Source organism: Vitis riparia, chromosome 7 (genome assembly GCF_004353265.1).
Source record: "Vitis riparia cultivar Riparia Gloire de Montpellier isolate 1030 chromosome 7, EGFV_Vit.rip_1.0, whole genome shotgun sequence".
Lineage (NCBI taxonomy): Eukaryota > Viridiplantae > Streptophyta > Magnoliopsida > Vitales > Vitaceae > Vitis > Vitis riparia.
This window is the reverse complement of record NC_048437.1, coordinates 28,172,596-28,192,430: the sequence shown is the minus strand read 5'-3', so window position 1 is coordinate 28,192,430 and position 19,835 is coordinate 28,172,596. Positions and strand designations below refer to the sequence as shown.

General features: G+C 34.3%; 2 protein-coding genes and 1 non-coding gene across 3 annotated transcripts; 1 reads left to right on the top strand and 2 right to left on the bottom strand.

The window, feature by feature from the left end:
- Nucleotides 1-417: 417 nt before the first annotated feature.
- On the top strand, nt 418-4,833 carry LOC117918685 (U1 small nuclear ribonucleoprotein C). Its single transcript, XM_034835513.1, has 7 exons — nt 418-527; nt 873-906; nt 1,001-1,043; nt 2,691-2,732; nt 2,826-3,111; nt 3,855-4,127; nt 4,469-4,833. The coding sequence occupies exons 2-6, from the start codon at nt 899-901 to the stop codon at nt 4,115-4,117; spliced, it is 642 nt and encodes a 213-aa protein (XP_034691404.1). The 5' UTR covers nt 418-527; nt 873-898; the 3' UTR covers nt 4,118-4,127; nt 4,469-4,833.
- A 118-nt stretch (nt 4,834-4,951) lies between these two features.
- LOC117918241 lies at nt 4,952-18,236 on the bottom strand. Its single transcript, XM_034834747.1, has 6 exons — nt 18,189-18,236; nt 15,319-15,398; nt 7,551-7,711; nt 6,377-6,903; nt 6,158-6,274; nt 4,952-6,048 (listed from the first exon to the last, which is right to left on the bottom strand). The coding sequence occupies exons 1-4, from the start codon at nt 18,234-18,236 to the stop codon at nt 6,623-6,625; spliced, it is 570 nt and encodes a 189-aa protein (XP_034690638.1). The 3' UTR covers nt 4,952-6,048; nt 6,158-6,274; nt 6,377-6,622.
- On the bottom strand, nt 16,552-16,623 carry TRNAP-UGG. The gene has a single exon. It is a non-coding gene; the product is annotated as a tRNA-Pro (tRNA).
- Nucleotides 18,237-19,835: the final 1,599 nt, after the last annotated feature.

Here is a 19,835-nt window from a genome sequence, read left to right as displayed (position 1 = left end):
AATAATTGTGAGAGAATTATAACAATTGACATAATCTATAAAAACAACATAAAAATTATAAACACTTTTAAAATTGAAAAATAGTATTACATTCAATAACAACAAACCTTTCAAATTATTAAAAATGTTTTATATATATATATATATATTTAAAAATTAGGAACACTTTTAAAATTAATTTTTAAAAAGTTTTATAATTAATATCGCGAGATGCTTTTAAAAATAGTTTAGGGTTGGAGAATATTTTTGAAAGGTCTTTAAATTATAAAGTTTAAGTAGAATCCATTTCCTTATTACAAAAAAAGATAGAACGCAGCCAAAAATTTATTTTATCAGCGGTTGATCGAAAGGACCCGTGCAGCGATTTTGGCCGTTCGATTATGAGACCAAGGTCCTAGAATTTACATCAGTTGTGGCGCCTGGAGAGTAAAGAATGAAGGATTAACGGGGTGTCCCACTCAAGTTTCGTAGACCTTCTCTCTAACTAGGGTTTCTTTGATCCGTATTCAGTTTCGATTCGAGCCATCGTAAGTTCATAAGTTTCTACGCATTTTATTATGGTTTTTCTTTTTCTTTTTCCTGCGTGCTGTTTGGTTGCACAGAAAATGCAGGAAAGGGAGAAGCAAGTTTTTGAATATAGCATTTTCATCGTTTAAGCGATCCTTGGTTTGCCTAAAACCTAAAAACAACACAACACACAACACACAGCATTCAAATATTTATTTATTTTTCTTTTGTTTTTCATCAATTTTCTCGGCAACCAAATGGACAGTCGATGATTTTGGACAAAATTGATGTTGTTGACGGCAAAAGTTAAACTAGGAATTCGTAATTGTTTTGTTTAATTTCGTTGAAATTGGACGTTTTTGCAGGCCTTTCACGTTGGGTGTAGACAACCATGCCCCGGTACAATCCATATGTTTTCCATCGATTCTGAAAGTTTACATTGATTGCGTTTTTTCTTGTTTTTTGATTGTGTTGTTCTTGTTTAACATTTCAGGTATTACTGTGATTACTGTGATACCTACTTGACGCATGATTCTGTAAGCTACATCTTCATTTCAGCCCCTATCTATTTTTACTTTGTTGTTTATTACCTAGCAGATGTATAGAACTGTATATATCTAGTACTTATTAATTCACATCTTTCTTAATCCCTTTTGGAATAACTGTCTTGAATCTGAAGTTCAGGATTTTATGGACCTATTGCATGTTCTTTTTAGTTTTTCTTTGCATTATAGTTTTTTACAATTTCCCAGCGTTTTTCCTTCCCTTTTGGTTGGAAGAAAGTAAGGACTAAGGATTGAGGATCTAAAGACAGTGTTCTTTATATTCAATACTGAATATTGCCTCATTTTTTCTAGTTTATGTTACCTTTCTTTGGGGGTTGGGTACTAGGTTCCTATTTTTGGGACTTGCGTAAAGACTGTATCATATTTTGCAGGCTTAGGGCTTAGGCATATAGTTACTGCATTTGCAGAAAAGCTATTTATGCACAAATTACTTTGATTTTGTGTTTGTTTGCATGGAATTAATTGGGTTTCAAAATTAGAAACAAGGGCCCAAATCAAGTTCCATATCAGCTGTATATGCAAGTCTATTAGAAACTAAAATTGAATTCGAATTCCGTAGGCCTTGTGAGGTTATATTCTTGATGCATAGAAACTACTTAGGAGGAGGAAAAGGGGAAGGAAGGGTGTTGGTTTTATTCAATTATGCCTTTTAGATTAGTTTTGTGTGAATTTATTTGGGTCTTGATTAGTCAAAAAGTATCCAATCATGCATACAACATTAGATATACATGGAAAATCACTTACAAAGATTGTCTCAACCTTTGTAGATGCAAAAACAAGGGGCTATCAACCACAATAAAAATCCTCTAAACCCGAAAGAATCATGCATAGTTTTACCTAGCATGGATGCTTCTTACCGCAATTCTTATACCGACCAGTATCAAAACATATTCTTCAAATCTGTGATGTAGCACCCTCCCACGCTCTTTGGTGGATCACCTCAAAACTGTATTGAGGAGTGGTGGCCCAAATTCTTGACCTCTACATTTCCTTCCCAACAAGTTTGAAGATTTTCTGGTTAAAATCTTGATTTCAAGAGTTTAGGATCAATGGTGAAGTTATGAGAAAATAATTTTTTTTTCTCTTGGTATGTCCCCCTTGTTAGGGTTATGAAAAATAATTTTCTTTGTAAGTATAAACCCTGATAAAAGAAAATAGGAAGTCTAATAAAATTGGAAAGTGGAAACCATTGAAAAAACGATATTCTAAACTACCTTGCATTTTTTAGACCTTTTTTTGTAACATAAACTTTAATTATTAATTTTGCCATTACTTTACCAAATCCAAAGCTACATATTTACCTTAGCTTCTATTTTTGTGTTTTCAATTCAAACATGTTAGTATAAGATCTGGTGGTAGTGAAGTAGCCTCAAACTAGTTATCTTTAGTGCAAAATTCCCAACCCAAACTAATACACTAATGAACCTTGAATCCATGTGAACAAATTTCTGTAAAACAAACATATTATTTTGACCTCTCATGACCTTTTTTATCCTTTTTCTTTTTGGTTTCTTTTTGTAGTAAGCCATTATAGTTCTTTGTCCATCAGAAGCACTCCAGTATTGCTGTCTGCCATATTGTTGACTACCTTCTTTTCTTCTTTTTGTGTCATTTCAGCCATCTGTTAGAAAGCAGCATAATGCAGGTTACAAGCACAAGGTATATCTCTATGGACACTCCTGTTGGTGTTTCTTAATTGTAGTGGATGCTGCGAATTTTTGGTTACTGATGTCCTGACTGTTTGTATTCCAGGCAAATGTCAGATCCTATTATCAGCAATTTGAGGAGCAACAAACCCAAAGTTTGATTGACCAAAGGATCAAGGAACATCTTGGGCAAACTGCAGCATTCCAGCAAGTTGGTGCTGCTTACAACCAACATCTAGTTTCTTTCCCAGGAAATCCTCCAAGGCCTCGTCTTCCTGTTCTGCCGACACCTGGAATGCCGGTTGCAGGGAGTGCGCCTTTACCTATGAATTCACCACTCATCCCAGGGATGAGGCCTCCTGTTCTGCCAAGACCAGTTCCTGGTGCACCAGGTAAATTTTGATGTTTATGGGTGCTTTTTCTTCTCCTTTAAGACCCTATTTAAGTGGTAAATTTCCTCCTAGTTATTGTGAGCATGCAAATGTTTATATGCATTTGCATGTAAACATGCAGGTTTTTCTGTCCTGTGTTGCAAGTGGTCTCTTTTGCCCATTGTTTTTGTTATTCTTTACTGACGATGATTCTCAGCCCAAAATTCAGTTTATGTTCTAGTGTGAATGGGTAATTATTTAGTCCATAACACCACGTAGAGTAAAAAATTAGAATGCATTCAGTTATCGGTACTGGTTGGTTTACCTGCTTCAGTTTGAATCCTTCCATGTTTGAAATGCCCAAAGGGGTAGAAGTGAAAATGTCACAGGATATATTACATCTTAAGAAAGTGATGAATTGCATAGTACCATATATTGATCATGGTTACTGGAGACTCCTCCAGGTGATTTTGCCTCCCATATTTTCTGATTTCTAATACCTTTGGACAAATTCAGGGAAATCCACTTCCAGAATGACTTGACCAGAAAAAGTGAAATCATAATGTTTGTTATATATTTCACAAATGTAACCACTTAGTTTGACAGTGTATTATATGTTCTCTGATTGTTTCAATGACAGGAAACTTAAATCTGGAGGCTTGTTTTGTGCCCTTAAATAACTGTAGTACACTCTGCCCAAATACACAACCTATCATGTTTCAGTTATAATGTATTATATGTAAGGAATCTGTCGGTTTTGGCAGGTTATATGCCTGCTCCAGGCATGCCATCTATGATGGCTCCACCAGGTGCTCCTTCCTTGCCTATGCCCCCATTAAATAGTCTTCCAAGGCCTCCAACAATGAATATCCCACCAGCAGTTCCTGGGAGCACATCAACACCTACTTCTAGTGGTGCCCCCTCTATGATGACACAACCAATGTATCATGCCAATCCAGCTGGACCAACAAGTGGAGGTTTTGACAGTTTCAACATCAATGCCCAAGCTCCTGAGGCCAATCATTAGTATTAAACTGGTAAGGTTTGCTTCTGTATCTGAACAAGCAAAGGGAGACTCTAGAAAGAACTCTATAATGCTGTAGTTAAGCGATTTTAAGAGCGTGCTTTGGTCTTGGCTGGGGAATTGTTCTTATAGATATCTCATCTGGAAATCCTGTGAGAAGATATTTAGTCATATTCGAGAATACCAACTGAACAACACCTTTTCCTTTTGTCTAGTGAATGCCATAGATAATGGTTTTATTCCTTGTCTAATCTCTGCTAAGTGTGTTATGCATCATGATTACCACCTTTTTCTCGTATTTGTACTGTCAGTGGTATTCATATATGATTTCTCACAATAATACTGTTCTTACAGGCAGCCAGATGAAACCAGAGACACCACCGGAGGCAACTTCAGCCTTAGATCTTTGCAAGTTATTCAGTTAGTGACGGGCATGAAGAGCTTTTGCTGAACTGAGAGCATAGTTTTGTATGATTCTGTTAGGTTTTGATATCACCGAATACCTCTAAAACTAATCTAGCTTCTTCTAGAAAGGGAGCTAGTTTCCTAAACTTTGAAAACAGGGGATTTGCTCTCTGTTTGAAATGTACAATTGTGAACCAATTTAAAGCAGGTGCACCTGAGTCAAGATTATAAAACATATTTTTGGCATGTAACTCTGTACTGAAGTTAATTGGATGGAACTTGACTTGATTAATTGATGTTGTGTTTTATGTTTTCCTGTGAGGGAGTTGGGGAGTTGGGAGGGGAATCTATTTTCAGTTTCTGCTTCTTGCATTCTATGAGGTACTGCCTGAATTGTTTTCAACCGTTGAATGCATGGTGATAGCAGCAATATAGCATGGGGAAGATTAAATATATTTCTCAGAATTGATGGTCCCACTGGGTACAACAGGGGATATACAATTCATCTTTATGTGATATTGTCAAAATTAAATGTCTAATTTACAAAATACAGTTTTTATCAACTGTTCCAGCAGTGTGAGAATCTTCACAAACCAGTCTTAAATTTTTTGCCCGTTGGAGGTGGGACATTGCTCACTTTCCTTTTGCAGTTTGGATTCATCCGTGGCTCGATATGTGGAAAGAGGCACATGAGGAAAAGAATAGTCACTGCTCAGCTGTAAGTAAAAGGAGGACCAGCAAAGGAATATCGACATGAAACTGGTATAGTGGTATGTATGCATGTTCAGACTGGTCCCCATGATGACTTTTCTGATCGTCTGGTTGATCCCCCAGATTGTCGCTTTTCTGATTATAACCTGAAGGAACAGGGGAAGCACTGGCTGCTTATAATCTTTTTGGTTTATTGGGAAACCCACTTCGTGAAAAAATGCTTGTGTTACTCCCGAAGAGATAGGAATCCGTTACACAAGTTTATCTCCTTGTAATGAAAGAGTAGGATTCTGAAGGGGTCGCCACCGTCCTAGGTAGTCCTGGGTATGGATCAGGCGAGGAGGTAATGCTATGATCACCCTGACATTGGTCTTTTCTGTAACAGTGTAAAGCAGTATAAGTTTGTGTTGGGGTTGTTGCAGAGGGGGGTAAATCTGGTGGAAAGCCGAGACCCTGAGCTTGATGCTCCCTTTCACTGAGAAAGAGCCGATCAAGATGAGCATCCTCATTCTGCACACCTACTGTACCGTCATTTACAGGGAAAGGATGCCTCGAAGGTGCCTCCATTCCGTAACCAATTCTGTAAGGATCTAGAGTGGCAGCAGGAATGTACATATGCTGATCCTGTGGAAAAGCTGGACAAAGACTCCTATGGGTCCTCCACCATTGTAGTGTTCTCTAAGGAATTGTCCCGTCTGTGCTTCCCCTGCTAGTATAGCTGCCGCAGGTGGGGTTTGGAGGACTGGAGCAAGCAGATGTTCCTGAAAGAAAGAATGTTCATTTGGGACAGGCTGAAATAGCTCCAAGAGTTTTTCTACCTGAAAGGACCATGATGTGAGTCATGCGACATCGTCAAATCAAATATTACGAGGAAACCATGATTTTTTTTAGAAACTTTAAAAGTGGCAAAGAAAACGTGTTTCTCACTTGCTGGACGGTTAGCTCAGTTTTGAACTTCTGTTTTTCGTTGTAGTTGTCCAGGATTGCTTTCCTAAAAACACTTTCAGGTAGTGGAAGGCAGTCCCTGTGAACCTTGAATCACACCTGCAGAGTGAGGAATTGTTAAGAGCACACAACACGAACTGCTCCAATATGCCAAACAATCAAAGCCAGAAGAAAGCAAGAGGAGACAAATAAGGGATGGACCTGAACAGGAAAGGCTCCATTAAAAGCAGTTGGTTCAAGTTTTATTCCACCAGAAGAAGATGCCTCATAGATACCATACATAAGCTTGAGATCAAAATCATAAAGAAAAAGCTTCAGACCAGGTTTGATGCCCATCACAAGCTTTAGCCTGTTCAGCGGGAGACCCATGATTTGATAGCAGAAACAATCTGGTTTAGTTTTTGAGTTGCACATGAATATAATTCCACCAATGTTTTCCTCAGCCCTTCAATCATTTTTGCCTCTTTCATCACTCTCTCTTTTGTTGCTCCCTCCAATATTCTTCTCATCCTCATTTCCTCCGTCAATCTCCAATCCAGCTTCTGCATTTTTGACAATGTGACTTGAAGACTTTTTCATAATGTTAGAGCTAGGCTTCAAAGACACCAGAGTTTTCTTGTCAACTGGTGAAGGTTTCAAGGAGGATTCGGCAGTGATCCAGGATTTCTTCTTGCTCTCCTGCGCCATCATCTTTCCCACTGGCCCACCTTCAGAAGTCAAGTGTAATACTGCAACAAGCAAATTGTCAATAAGATCGATCTTTTTATTCTACAAAGAATGAAGCAAGAATTCAGAACAGCAAGCGTCTTATTAAAAAAAAACAGTAAACATGAAAATTAAATCCAGGAAAGTGACGAATTGTACTTGGGGAGTATGGTTACTGGGGAAGATGTTGTATGGTGGTCGTGGTGGAAGGAGATACAACGTCAAGTAATTTGTAAGGGCTCAACTAACTATCCTTACTTGGCCAGAAAGCCTGACCTCTTGGCTCCATAATAAGGAATGTCCAACTAATGACATGCTATACTTTTTCCTAGTCTTGATTTTTGCATATCCAAAAAGCAAGGACCTGACACTCTTGAATGCAAATTAGATGTACAGAATCAATCCATCTGAAGGTTCTTTAGATATTACAATAACACTTTTTTAGAAGCATTAGGCCTTGAGTCTACATCACTTCTGGATCAAATAATAGTTCCCGATGCTGTTACAACATTTACTTGGCTCCTAATGCTTGGTAAAAACCTATCAACAACAGTAGACTTCAAACTCTCTCAGTATAACTGAGGGAATCGCTTGATTCACTTTCATTTCACTTGGTGTTTCAACCAAAACCTTTAACACAAATAAATGGCATATAAAAAATAAATGTTACCTCTAAAGGCATCACAACCATTCAAGGCTTTCCAACCATCTTTTCGCCTCTTAGTTGATGAATAGCTCGTCGAAGCTTCTTCCAGCTTTAGCCTTTTAATCTCCTTCTCAATAGTAATCAATCCACGTTTAATGCAAGAAGGGAGTTCCTTACCCAACAATCTGTCACACAATAAACTTGGTTAATGTAGAGTTATTTTTACTCCCAAAAAGTTTGAGACTCTTGCTCAAGTTTCCCAGCAAGTTTTGGCTCAAAAGATAGTGAAACACCCCAAAAGCAGCAAGTTAAATAGCCTTCCAATGACTATAGAACAGAATACTCAAGGCTCTATCCAACAAAAGAACGGTCAACCGTACAACAACCAAATAACAAATGTCCTGATAGCTAGTCCAAGAGCTATAAAATGGACAAAAGAACAGTGTCTAGTCTGAGAATTGAGGTAACTGGGCCCCACTGGATTGGGTAGACTTGGTGCTTCTGCTCTCGATCTAGGTTTGGGTTGATCCCCCTGTAAGCCGGGTCTACCAAACCAGGTGAAGTATCAGAAAAAGCATACTTTTATGCTTCCAAGGGCACTACCTAGGATCAAAACCTTTGCCTACACCATTTTGAACACTAAGCTACTCTTAACTAACAAAGGAAATACAGTAAAAGGACAAATTAAATGCAGTATGACAAATTAACCAAGCTAAGCAAGCAAACAAAACTTGGGGCTTGTTTGGAAACCGTTCTAATAACAGTTTTTTGTTCTCTAGAATAAAAATTAATTTTCCAACTTCAAAAAAATGTTTGGTAAAATTGGGATAAAAGCTTTCTTTTTTCTTTTTTTAAATTTGTTCTGAAAACAAGATGATTTTCAAGAACAAATTTAGGTGTTTTTATGGTGTGTTATAAGAAACAATTGAAAACACAGAAAATAGGCTAGAAAGTTTTACATTATACGTAAGTGCACAATGCCTTCACAGAACATAGTTCAAGAAAACTGGTTTCCATATTTGAATTTCTGAACAAAATTCTGATCTTGAAAACAACTGAGAATTGTTAAGAACTATTCTCAAAAACTAATTTTGGATAATTGTTTTTGAACACTTTAGCTTCTTCAATGAACTCCGCTAACTAATCAACCCTTAGGGCCTGCATCTTGGGTAACCATCAAAATTCTTCTAAAATCAGGCCCCATACTTGGGTAGAGCTTTTGAGGCAAGCAACACAAGCACACTTAGCCTTACACAAGACTCTACAAAGAACTCATGAAATTGCCAATACATAATAGACCACTTGACCTTCACAAAAGCTTAACAGAAACAAATAAGAAAGTCATCTTTGTCTGTCGTTCTAAACAATATAAGTTCTTACTTAATTATCAATAGATTTCTATTTAGGAGGAGGCCCTAACAATGGCATACAAATACCATAGACAAAAGTTTTCCTTCTTTTTTTGGTAGGCAAACATAAACTATGACAAAACTCACCCAAAAAAAGTGGGGACACCCTATGTACACCAAAAAAAGAGCATAAATCTCCCTAAAAACCAGCAGACCTAAACTAGCTATTGACAGTTTGGACTATCAATATCATTTCCAACAGGACTTTAGATAATTTCCAACAGGATTTAATGAAGGTCTACTATAGCTTTCATTTGAGTGTTCTTCAACATTAAAATTTTGATCATTTCACTTTCTCTGGATACACTAAAATAAACATAAAGGAGCCAATCACCACACCTTCTTTTGCCACTTGTCAAACCTTTCAAAAATTTTAACTGAACAAAAGATCTTCAACTGAGAAAGAAAATACTCATTGCAGTCCAAAAATAGCCAGAAACATATCCCACTACTGTTTTGGATCTACTGCAGTGACTTTGGATATGCTAGGCTGATTACTTACTAGGTTCACCACAAAGGTTGCACTTGTTAACACGCATGCTCCCTCCTTAGGTGCATATTTCTGATTATGATTTTCCCTAACACTGTTCTCCACAACAAAAAAAAAAAAGAAAAAGAAAAAGAAAAAGGAGGTTCTCAAAGGGGTACCAAAACCTCAAACTACTTGTGTGGGAAACAAAATGCTCACCTCAGCACATAAGGAAGAATAAAAGGATTTCACTTGGAATCTCCCTTGGTTTTCTCAGGGATACCAAAACTTCAAACTTCTTGTCTAGGAAACAAAATCCTCTCCTCGGCACATAAGGAAGAATAAAAGCATTTCACTAGGAATCTCCCTTTGTTTTTCTCTTTCCAGAGAAAAAAAAGAAAAAAGAATCCTCTGCTGCTTGAACTCTCACAGGATATATAAGCTCCAAAAGCTGACATACTTCCTGTATTTCTCAATCATGGAAGTTTCTTTGAAAATGTAAGGATTAGGCTTAAAAACATGAGAAAAGTTTCTTTCGAGGATCACTCCCTGACCCAGTTATCCAACCAGAATTTAGTCTATCTATCATTCTTGACCAAAATTGAAGTTTTAAGGCTGAATTCTGCCAAGCATCTCCTAATTTCTTTCCATATCCCCACACTAAATGGTCTCTCTCACCTCTGTAATGCATCAACCTCCATCCACCTCTCGACACTTTCCATGGATGATTCTCCTCGACAAGCTATCATGCTCATGAGCATATCTCCAGAATTATTTGCTTAGTAGAACTTAATTCAAATGATTCAGCCTCCTAATTCTCAATCTTCCATTCTTTTATCCTTGCAGATCGTTGCCAAATTCACAAGAGTGCATATTCTTTCCCTTCAAATGATTTCCTCATAAGAAATCTCTTCGAATTTTTTCCCGTCTAACCTCACTTTTTCTGGGAACTAAAAATAAAGACATAAAGTGAACTGGAAGAATGAAAGGGTGCTCTTGATGAAATATTCCCCAATTTGATAAGTAGTGCCTCTCCTAGAGGCTGATCTCTTTTCTAATCTTTCTTCCATTGAATCCCACATATACAATATCTATGAGATGCTCCCAAAGGCAATCCAAGATATGTAGAGGGCAAACAACCAACCAAGCATGCCCTCCAGTACCTTGACAACAAGGATCAATTCATTCTCTTGAAGATTGATTTTCAGGCTTGAGAACTTTCATAACAAGAACAAAAGGATAAAGGAAAAGAGAGTTCCCCTTTCGTAATCCCCTAAAGCACTAGAAAAACTTTGTATTATTGATCAAAACCAAATTTGCACTCTAGACGTATAAAATAGCATCTATTTCAACAATTTTTTCCCCCAAAACCCATATTTTCCATGGTTGAAAGGAAAAAGTTCCCATTCACATGTACATAGGTTTTTCTTATATTGAGCTTGCTCAGTATGCTCACCTTAGAGCATTCTTTCCTTGGTCTATAGCCTCATTAGAGAGATCAATACTGTATCTAAAATTTGTCTTCACTCCTCCCATCAACCATCCCCTCACAAAAGCATTTTGGTAACCTAAATGCTACCTTGCCAATCACCTTTTTCAATCTATTCACTAAGACTCTAGCAAGAAGTTTATAAAAATCCCCTAATTAGACTTATCAGTGTGAAATCTTTGATACCTTTTGCTCCAACCTTTTTAGGAATAAGGAAAGTAGCATTGGGACTGAGACAGAAAGACACATTTAAGTGGAATTCCTTGAGAACTTTGTCATCTCCCATCCCACAGTCGATCAACAGGATTGCCAAAAGGATGTAAAGAAACCATCAGCCCCAAGCACTTTACTTACCCCTATTCTGAACATCACCTCCACTGCCTCAAAAGAAAGCACTCCTACATCAGGTCTTCTAATCTGGGGATTCTCAAACAGAGACCCAAAAAAGGAGGAAGAAGAAATCTCACCCTGTAAGTCTTCTTCCTCAATCAACCACTTCCCATTCACCTTAATTATGATAATAGAGTTTCCTCTTCCATAAGCATTAGCCATTTGATAGAAAATTTTCATGTTTTGGTCCTCTTCCTTAAGCTACAAGGCCTTAAATTCTGTTTCCACAAATTTCTTCCATAATGGCTAAATTGTTAAATTCTTCCATGACCAGTCTTTGGTTCTCATTATCATTCTTTGAACAAAAACTCTTCACTTTCTTTAATGTACCATCTTCTTATTTTGTGCAAGGTCAGCTCTCTCCAAAAAGACACATTGCCAAATACCTCATTGCTCCATTTTTTTAATGTCCTTTTTCAAGGATTTTAAATTTTTTGGCAACCACATAATTATGATTGCCCAAATCTCACAATTTTGCTACCAAGATTTGATCAACTCCCTAAAACTGTCCACTTTCAGGTTTCATCACATATTTTCAAATTTGAATGGCATCTTTCCTTTTCTAATCCGCCCATAATCCAGTAAAAGGGGCAAATAATCTAATACAGGCCATGGCAGAATGTGCTAGGAAACAAAGATTAAATATTCCTCTCAATCTCCAAAAAAGAGAAAGCAGTCCAGATGAGATATGGAAAGGCCATCCTGACCTCTTCTCCAAGTAACCACCTCCTAATAAAGGTGGATCCACCAGCTCAACCTCCACAATGAATTTAGAAAATTCCTTAATTCATGATCAATGGATTGTTGGCATCTTAGATCTAAGTAATGAAAGCAATACCAATTTTTCAAAAAAAATGATCTTTAGGGTTAAAGTACTAACCTTTAGGTTTAGATGTTCCCAAACCTTAAACTTTAAGTGTTGAAGAACCAAATCGATGTTTTCAGAAGTCTTGTAGACCCACGATCTTCCGCCTGATGACTCTTCCTTGATCTTGGCACACGTTTGATGGAGGGAAGAGAGGGTGGAGGCCATGACTCTCTCTTTTTGGAACTGGAAGACAACATAATGGAAAAAACCATGAAAACCCTAACCTCTAAGGGGATATTTATATGGTTCCCCAATGAGCTTAAGTGACTTGAGCCCATGAAAGGCTTGAGTTACTTAAACTAGCCCAAAACAGGTTCTAATTGATTAATTAACTCAACAGGGTCTATTAATTAATCAATTAGCCTAATCTAGAAACCTTATTCACTTATCCCTGTACAATCTTGCGTAATTATCAAAACGTTCTTATACACAAAAGTGAACTTAGAATCAATCCAACTCTCATAAACTGTGCCAACAAGGTATATGAGCTCAAGCGAGGACCACCGAGACCCATAGGACAATGTTGGCTCCCTCAGAATCCAATTCTAATGTTAATTCAACATCCCATTATAGAGAATCAATTGCACTTCAATACCCTATGTAAATAATAATGAGACACTAAGTGCTCTTATTCGTGACCTGCTATCCATTGCGTTTAGTCTCCCCATGAACCGGTGTCCACAGTATAACAAGGTGAAAACTATTAGCCTTTCAAGACTACCTCTAATACCCTTGAGTTACAGATCCTCCTATTGTGTAACCATACACACTAGTACACTTACCATGGGAAACCTATCCCGATGACCAAGACTACTCATCCCTCCAATTATGAGGTAATGCACTACAACTTCCAATGGATTGCCTAAGTGTATGAACCGACTATGACCAAGTCATTTACTTGCAAGGAACCTATGACTTGGATCTTTCGTACAATTCTTAATACACCTAAGTCATGTACAATGCAAAAGATGTTAGGCAAGAATACTCACAAAGTACAATGCATGAAATAAAGATAGATAAAAGTAAAACTGGAATATCATTTAAATAATAACTTCTAAATTTATTACATCATGTCATACTTTTAAGGGTTTTATCCTAACATGGACTGTCATTTCTGTTGTAGCTTAGAAAATAAATCACATTAAAATCCCTCGAAAACACCAAGGCTTGTCCCATAGGCCTCCGGTTGCAGCCAACTCCTCCCACATCTCTCCTCTCCACCCCTGAATGGGCGATAAATCCATGTGAACATCTAGGAAAAACTATCATTCTTGAATCAACAGTAAATGCAATAAGCCCCTACCTCCATATTGAGGCATTTCAAAACTCTCTAGTCCCATAATAAAAAAATTCCTTCTGCTGTCCCCCTAGCATCCAAAGAACCCCACCCTAAAGTCCAACCAATTCCCAGCCTCCTAATCATCCTGAGAGTCATAGAACTGGTTTTTGTTTCACATAAGCAAACCAAACTTGGATTCTTAGCAAGTAAACAGGATTTAATCACTTTCCCTTTATCTGGATCATGAAGACCTCTAACATTCCATGATATAATTTGCATCTTCATTCAGAAACCTTTTGCCAAAGACCAACCATCATCGTCACTGTCAGCCTCTTTTCCTGCTCTTTCATAGATGACATTGCTAATTATCTTTTGGATCTTCCCATCCTTATTCCTAAAATTATTTGAGATCATGGGACCCTTTCATGCTTCATTCTGCATTAGGATTTTCAGAACATAAATTCTCATTCCCTTCTAGAGAAACTCCCAAATTTCTACAAAAGGAGAGGAACTGCTTATTTACCAAAGGGTAAAGCTTTCTTCAGGACTACCTTTCCACTTTCATAATGTCCATAGGTGTAGTGGAACCCTCCAAATTGTTGAGATCCTGAAAGAGCGAATTTGACATTTTTCTTAAAAAGTGCCTATCAAAAAAAAAAAAAAAAAACTGAAAAAGGGTTATAGATGAATTTTGATTTTTGATGGAATTTTCACAGATTTTATTTCAGTAGTCTCCGATATGATTGCCAGTTACCCAAACATGAGCTCCAGCATTTGCTTTCTTCCTGTTTTATTCTGCTCGTATTTCCATTTAATGCAATACACATTGCATCAAGATGCTCACAATAGGGATATCTATGATTTAAAGGGAAACAACATACATGATAGTGGTGGAATTATTTGCTTCACCAGTCCTTCTCCTTGTGCTGTTTCACTTTTAATTGCATTGAGTGCAACAGGTATATATTTCTTTGGTAAGTCACTCAATGCACAATATCTTGGATTGAGATGGCTGCAAGGAATGTCTATGGGTTCTACACACACACACTCTCATGCATATACAAATAAAGTGGCTGAAGCATAAACCTGAATGGGGAACATGAGGAAAAAGGTAGTAGTGGAATTGATGTAGTAGTAATGGTGTGATGGTGGCATGATGTGGTTGGTACTAATTGGGGAAAAAAATCATAGTTGGCCATAAACAAAGAGCTCTTCATAATGGATGTATCATTGGAAAAAAAATATTATCATCCATTTTGATCTCAAAAAGTACCATGGAAAGAGGGAAAAGAAAATGAAGGACTCTGAAATTCTCTTTTGATTGTCATGCAGAATGAGAAGGAAAATGAAATATATTGATGATTATTGAAAAAATAAAAACCTAAATTCTTCATCCTCCACACAAAAAGAGGAATAAAAATGGAGATGGATTGGAGTACAGACATTTTGAACTCTTAACTTATTCTATATTTTCCTTTCATTTTGAACTCCACACATAAACCAACTGCTCAGTAGCCACTCCTTTCTCTCCCAAAATTCAGAGACAACTCCAACACCAATCTTCAAAACCTATATCTCTTTCAAAAATTTCAAAACTCACTCTATAGGATTCTGTAAATTGGCGACCAAAGTGCAAAGCAGGAAAAACTCAAAAACCTATAAAATTATCAATTTCAAAATAACATCAAAACAATCAAAATAAAAAAAAGATGCATTTCTCAATAAATCTACAATTTCTTCACGACCAGTTCTTTCCATACAAACAAACACCCCAACCAGATGATTCAACCTCCAACAACGCAACATATTCATTAAATTTAGTAAAGTATAAAAAATAGAAAGCCTCGGAATTCTCAAAAATTTTCGATTTCTTGATTTGGAAACTGACCTGAACAGGTAAACAGCTAACACAGATTTTGTGAGGAACTCTGAGCTGATCTCACCTTCTGTCTCCGTTCTCTGCCTTTCCTTACAGGCAAATGAAAATGCATCAAAACGATGTCGTTTCGTATACAATGTTGATTTTTTCAGAATTAAGCCGTTAAAAATAAATGTTTCAATTTAATTCTAAAATGTACAAAAAATGGTCAATGTTGTAAAATAATTGCAATAAAAGACGCAAATCTAAAATTAAATGAAAATATAACCATGTTTTACATCATGAGCGACAAAAAATATCAAGACGAGTGAAAGAACACGAAGAAATTCTAAATTTTCTAATTCAAATTCATTAATTTTACATAAAAAGCAATAAATTTGATATTTTTCTTTATGTTCGAAAAGTAATTATTTCTTTTTTATCATATTATTCTTTATTTATTTAAAAGCAAATATACAATAAGAAATGAAAATAAAGGTCTTGTTTAATAATAGAATTGGTAATTTTATTCTTTATTTATTTTAAGTGATTTTTTATATTGGTACATATTTTCAGGCTATATTTGGTTTCAAAAAATTTGAGGGAAATAAAATAAAAGAAAAAAAATGTAAGAAAATAAAAAATAAATTCAAAATTAATAAATTATTTTTATATGTTTTCTAAAATTTATTTAACTTATTTTTCTTTGTTAGAATAAGATTAAATAATTTTAATTATATTTGATTTTTATTTATATTTTTCCATAATTAAACCTATGATAAAAAATAATTTTATTTAATATATTTTTTTAGTACTTTCCATAAATCAAATATAACCTAAAAAATATAGAAAATAGGTTAATAACATTTCACGAGTTTTCAAATAGATTTTTGTTTTACAAAACATCGTAAAACAATTTTCGTCTATCATTTTTTTGGTCACATTTTGTCAAAAATAATCTCATTTTTTCTTGTAAAAACATTTTTTTTAATAAAAAAAATATACATGTAAATACTTAAAATAGTCAAATCGGTTACTATTTATGAAATATATATATATATATATATATCAAAGGTTAAATTCATAAATATAAAGGTTATTTCAACCCTTTTAACCAATTAATTTTATTTTAAAACTTATTTTGAATATACTTCCCAAACAAAGCCAAAATTCCTTGATGATTTTTGAACGATTTTAAGTAACTCAAGTGAATCCAAAAATTTCTAAAGAAAATCTAAATTAAAACGAATTTCCATTAAAAAGGGGGCATTCCGAGAATCGAACTCGGGACCTCTCGCACCCAAAGCGAGAATCATACCACTAGACCAAATGCCCACCATGCTGTTACATTTTTCTAGATTCATCTAACAATTATGTATTTGCGTTAAAAAAATCCATATATATATATATATATATATATATATATATATATATATATATATTTTTTTTTTTAAATCATAAATAAATGACATGGGATATGGAATGAAATAAGTCATGGGTGCAGATCAAAATTGGGACATGCATACTTTAAATGTTTTCAGGTTTTTTATTTTAATTTTAATTTTCTATTTATCTAACTGAAAACATATTCATAATGCGGTGGGGAGGTTAGGAGATATTTGGAGCATTTTTCAAGGGTTTTTTTTTTTCAATTATTTTAATGAACGGAATTTTATTTTAAAATTTAAATATGAAAAATAGTTTTCTTTTATTTTTTATAAAGGTGTTATACACTTATGCTACAGAATTAAAGTTTTCTCTATATTTTCTATTGTTTAAGATACTTCAAAAAATTGAAAATATATCATTAAAAAAAAACAAAACTATTTTCGAAACAAAATTTCAAAAAATGGTTTGATATTAAAAGTTTGTTGTTTGGATGAATGAACTTCAAGGACAAAAAGGTCATTTAAAAGCTTTAAAAGCCATGACAAATGTATTCTATATTAACATATTTTTTCATTAAAAAAATTTAAATTTTAGATGTTTCTAGTACATCCGTTAAAATTTTCTAAATTTTAATTAAAACCTGTTTAATAACTATTTTTTAAAATAACTCTAAGAAACAATTTATGAGTGAGAACTATTCTTTATTGTCATATAGAACAAAAATTTGCTTAGTTTGTTTTTGATATTTTAAAAAATAATTTTTATATTTTATGCTTTATTTTTAAAAAATAATTAAATTATATTATTTAAAAAATCATATTTTTTATTTTTAAAAATAAAAAATAAAAAACAATTTACTATTATTATTATTATTATTATTAAACGTGTTTTCTTGTTTTTTATTATGAAAAGTAGAAAAACATTTTAAAAAACAGTTATCACATATGATGTAAAATTTCTTTACTATTAGGTTCCTTAATTTAATTATCCAATTTTAATAAAATAATAAATAAATAAAATATATATGAACATCATCCCACAAGAGAATGATTAGTATTAATCAAAATTGAAGACCAATTTCCCGGTGTACTAACACTTCTATAGCATCAATTTAGCCAATCATAAGTCTTTTATTAGACTAATAATAGTAAAAATAATTTGCTTAAAGAAAAAATCAAAACGAAATGAATGAATTTGTGTGAATTTAGAATTTAAAATTTAAAAATATTTAATTAAAAGGATAAATAATATAGAAAATATTTTTTTGGAAATTGCATATATAATCACAATTTGACTTTTTATAAAAAAAATTTTTAAAGATATTTATATTTTCTGGCAAATAACCCGCTAATTAACTTTCAGAGTGGGCCAGTGGATACTCTCCTAAATTATCTACCTAGAGACCTAGAAAATCAACAGAGCTATCCCTCTCAACTTCCTCTGTGGGTATAAAACAACCTTCTAAGGTATTCTCTTACTGTTATTGATCTTTTATATTTTCCAGTTCCTACCTTCCCTACAGGTTCAATCTTCTGCCACCATGGATTCTCTTCCAACATCCAAACGTAGAAGAATAATGCGGTGGGTGTTTTGTTCTTTGATTTTATGGCTTCACTACTTCACTGATCGATCATATTTACGTTATATATTTTTTTGGTGTTTGAACTGTATTTTTTGTCATGGGCTAGCATGAAATAGAATATGTAACCATTTTCTTGACAATATTATGATATACCTTCTTAATTGATTTATATGATAAAAAGCTATTTTTAGTAGAGAGAATTTGTAAATATCTTAGGTTATGGATGAAAAAGTTGTAAGACAATGGTGGGCATGTAAAAACTATATATGAGAAATAGTGAGAGCCATCCCGCTTGCCTTTTTTATGGTTTCAACTTTCAAGTGGAGTGACATATGAGTTAATAATACGCAATAGTTGTATTTATTTTTTTTACTTTTAGTAATATTATTTAAAAAAAAAAACTTAAACTTGCAGGATTTGAGTTAAATATGTGTGGAAGGGTCCATACTTGTACATACTGCAAGTTAAGGGAAAGTTACATAGATAAAAAACTGCAAATTGAGCAAATTTGGAGAGAGATTCATAGACAAAGAACAATAAATTGGGGAAGAAGAGAAATCATGGAGAGATACACAGTCCAAGTTGGAGAAGAAAAACATAGGGAAAAAGCTGCAAAGTAGGCAAATTGGGAAAAGATCAAACAATTGCAAATTGAGTAAGAGGAAAAACAAATATGCAAATTGTGAAGAGACGACTCAAAAATATCAAAAATATGACCTGCTGTCAAGGTTTTGATACCATATTAAATTGCTAATTTTCATAATAACTGAAGTTTGTAGGATTTAGGTTCAATATACATATTATATTCTCTTTAAAATTAAAATGTTCGATAACTTTTCTATGATTTTGTTTTATTCTTGTGTTTGGATTTTTGTTTTTATAAGTAGCTTGTCAATGGACACATTGTACCTTATTTTCTATCAAAATTTATGGCATGGAAGTAGTATTTTCTAAGCTTGAACTAATAGAAATAAAATGTTTAAATCATATATGTACCTAGGCAAAGAACTGGAAATTGGGCAAATTAGGGGAGAGATACATGGACAAAGAATACTGCAAATTGGGGAAGGGGAAAAACAAATGTCAAAAACAAATATGAAAATTATGAAAAGAGACTCAAAAGTATAACCTCTCATTGAATCAAACCGTGATATCATGTTAATATTAATTTTTCTAATAACTTAATCGTATAAGATTTAGGTTTTATATGCATATCATACTCTCTTCTAATGGTTAAAATGTCATATAATATTTCTATGATTTTGTTTTATCCTGGTGTTTATGTATTTAACTTGTCAATGGACACATTGTACCTTATTTTCTATCAAAATTTTCTGCATGGAAGTAGTGCTAGCTTTCTAAGCTTGAACTAATGGAAATAAAACGTTTTAATTAGAGATGTATCTAGAAGTGCCGACATTAGCATTTACAGAAGCAAAATACTATGTGTTTAGTCCCTTAATCAAATAAGGTCTTCATCTATTTATAAGCACTAAGCAAACTCTTAGGAAGAGTTACTTACATCTCTATAAGTCTCTAGAATCCCTTATACAAATTCATTCTATGTACAAGAAAA

What these genes read in the sequence shown, in the direction of transcription:
- LOC117918685 (XM_034835513.1), top strand. An exon ending in CCTACTTGACGCATGATTCT is followed by an intron (nt 1,044 to 2,690) that starts GTAAGCTACATC and finishes GTGTCATTTCAG; the next exon opens with CCATCTGTTAGAAAGCAGCA. An exon ending in ATGCAGGTTACAAGCACAAG is followed by an intron (nt 2,733 to 2,825) that starts GTATATCTCTAT and finishes TTTGTATTCCAG; the next exon opens with GCAAATGTCAGATCCTATTA.
- LOC117918241 (XM_034834747.1), bottom strand. Translation starts at nt 18,236, where the DNA reads ATGTTGGAAGAGAATCCATGGTGGCAGAAGATTGAACCTGTAGGGAAG. An exon ending in TTAGCTGTTTACCTGTTCAG is followed by an intron (nt 7,712 to 15,318) that starts GTCAGTTTCCAA and finishes ATTGTGTGACAG; the next exon opens with ATTGTTGGGTAAGGAACTCC. An exon ending in TGGTTGTGATGCCTTTAGAG is followed by an intron (nt 6,904 to 7,550) that starts GTAACATTTATT and finishes TGCTTGTTGCAG; the next exon opens with TATTACACTTGACTTCTGAA.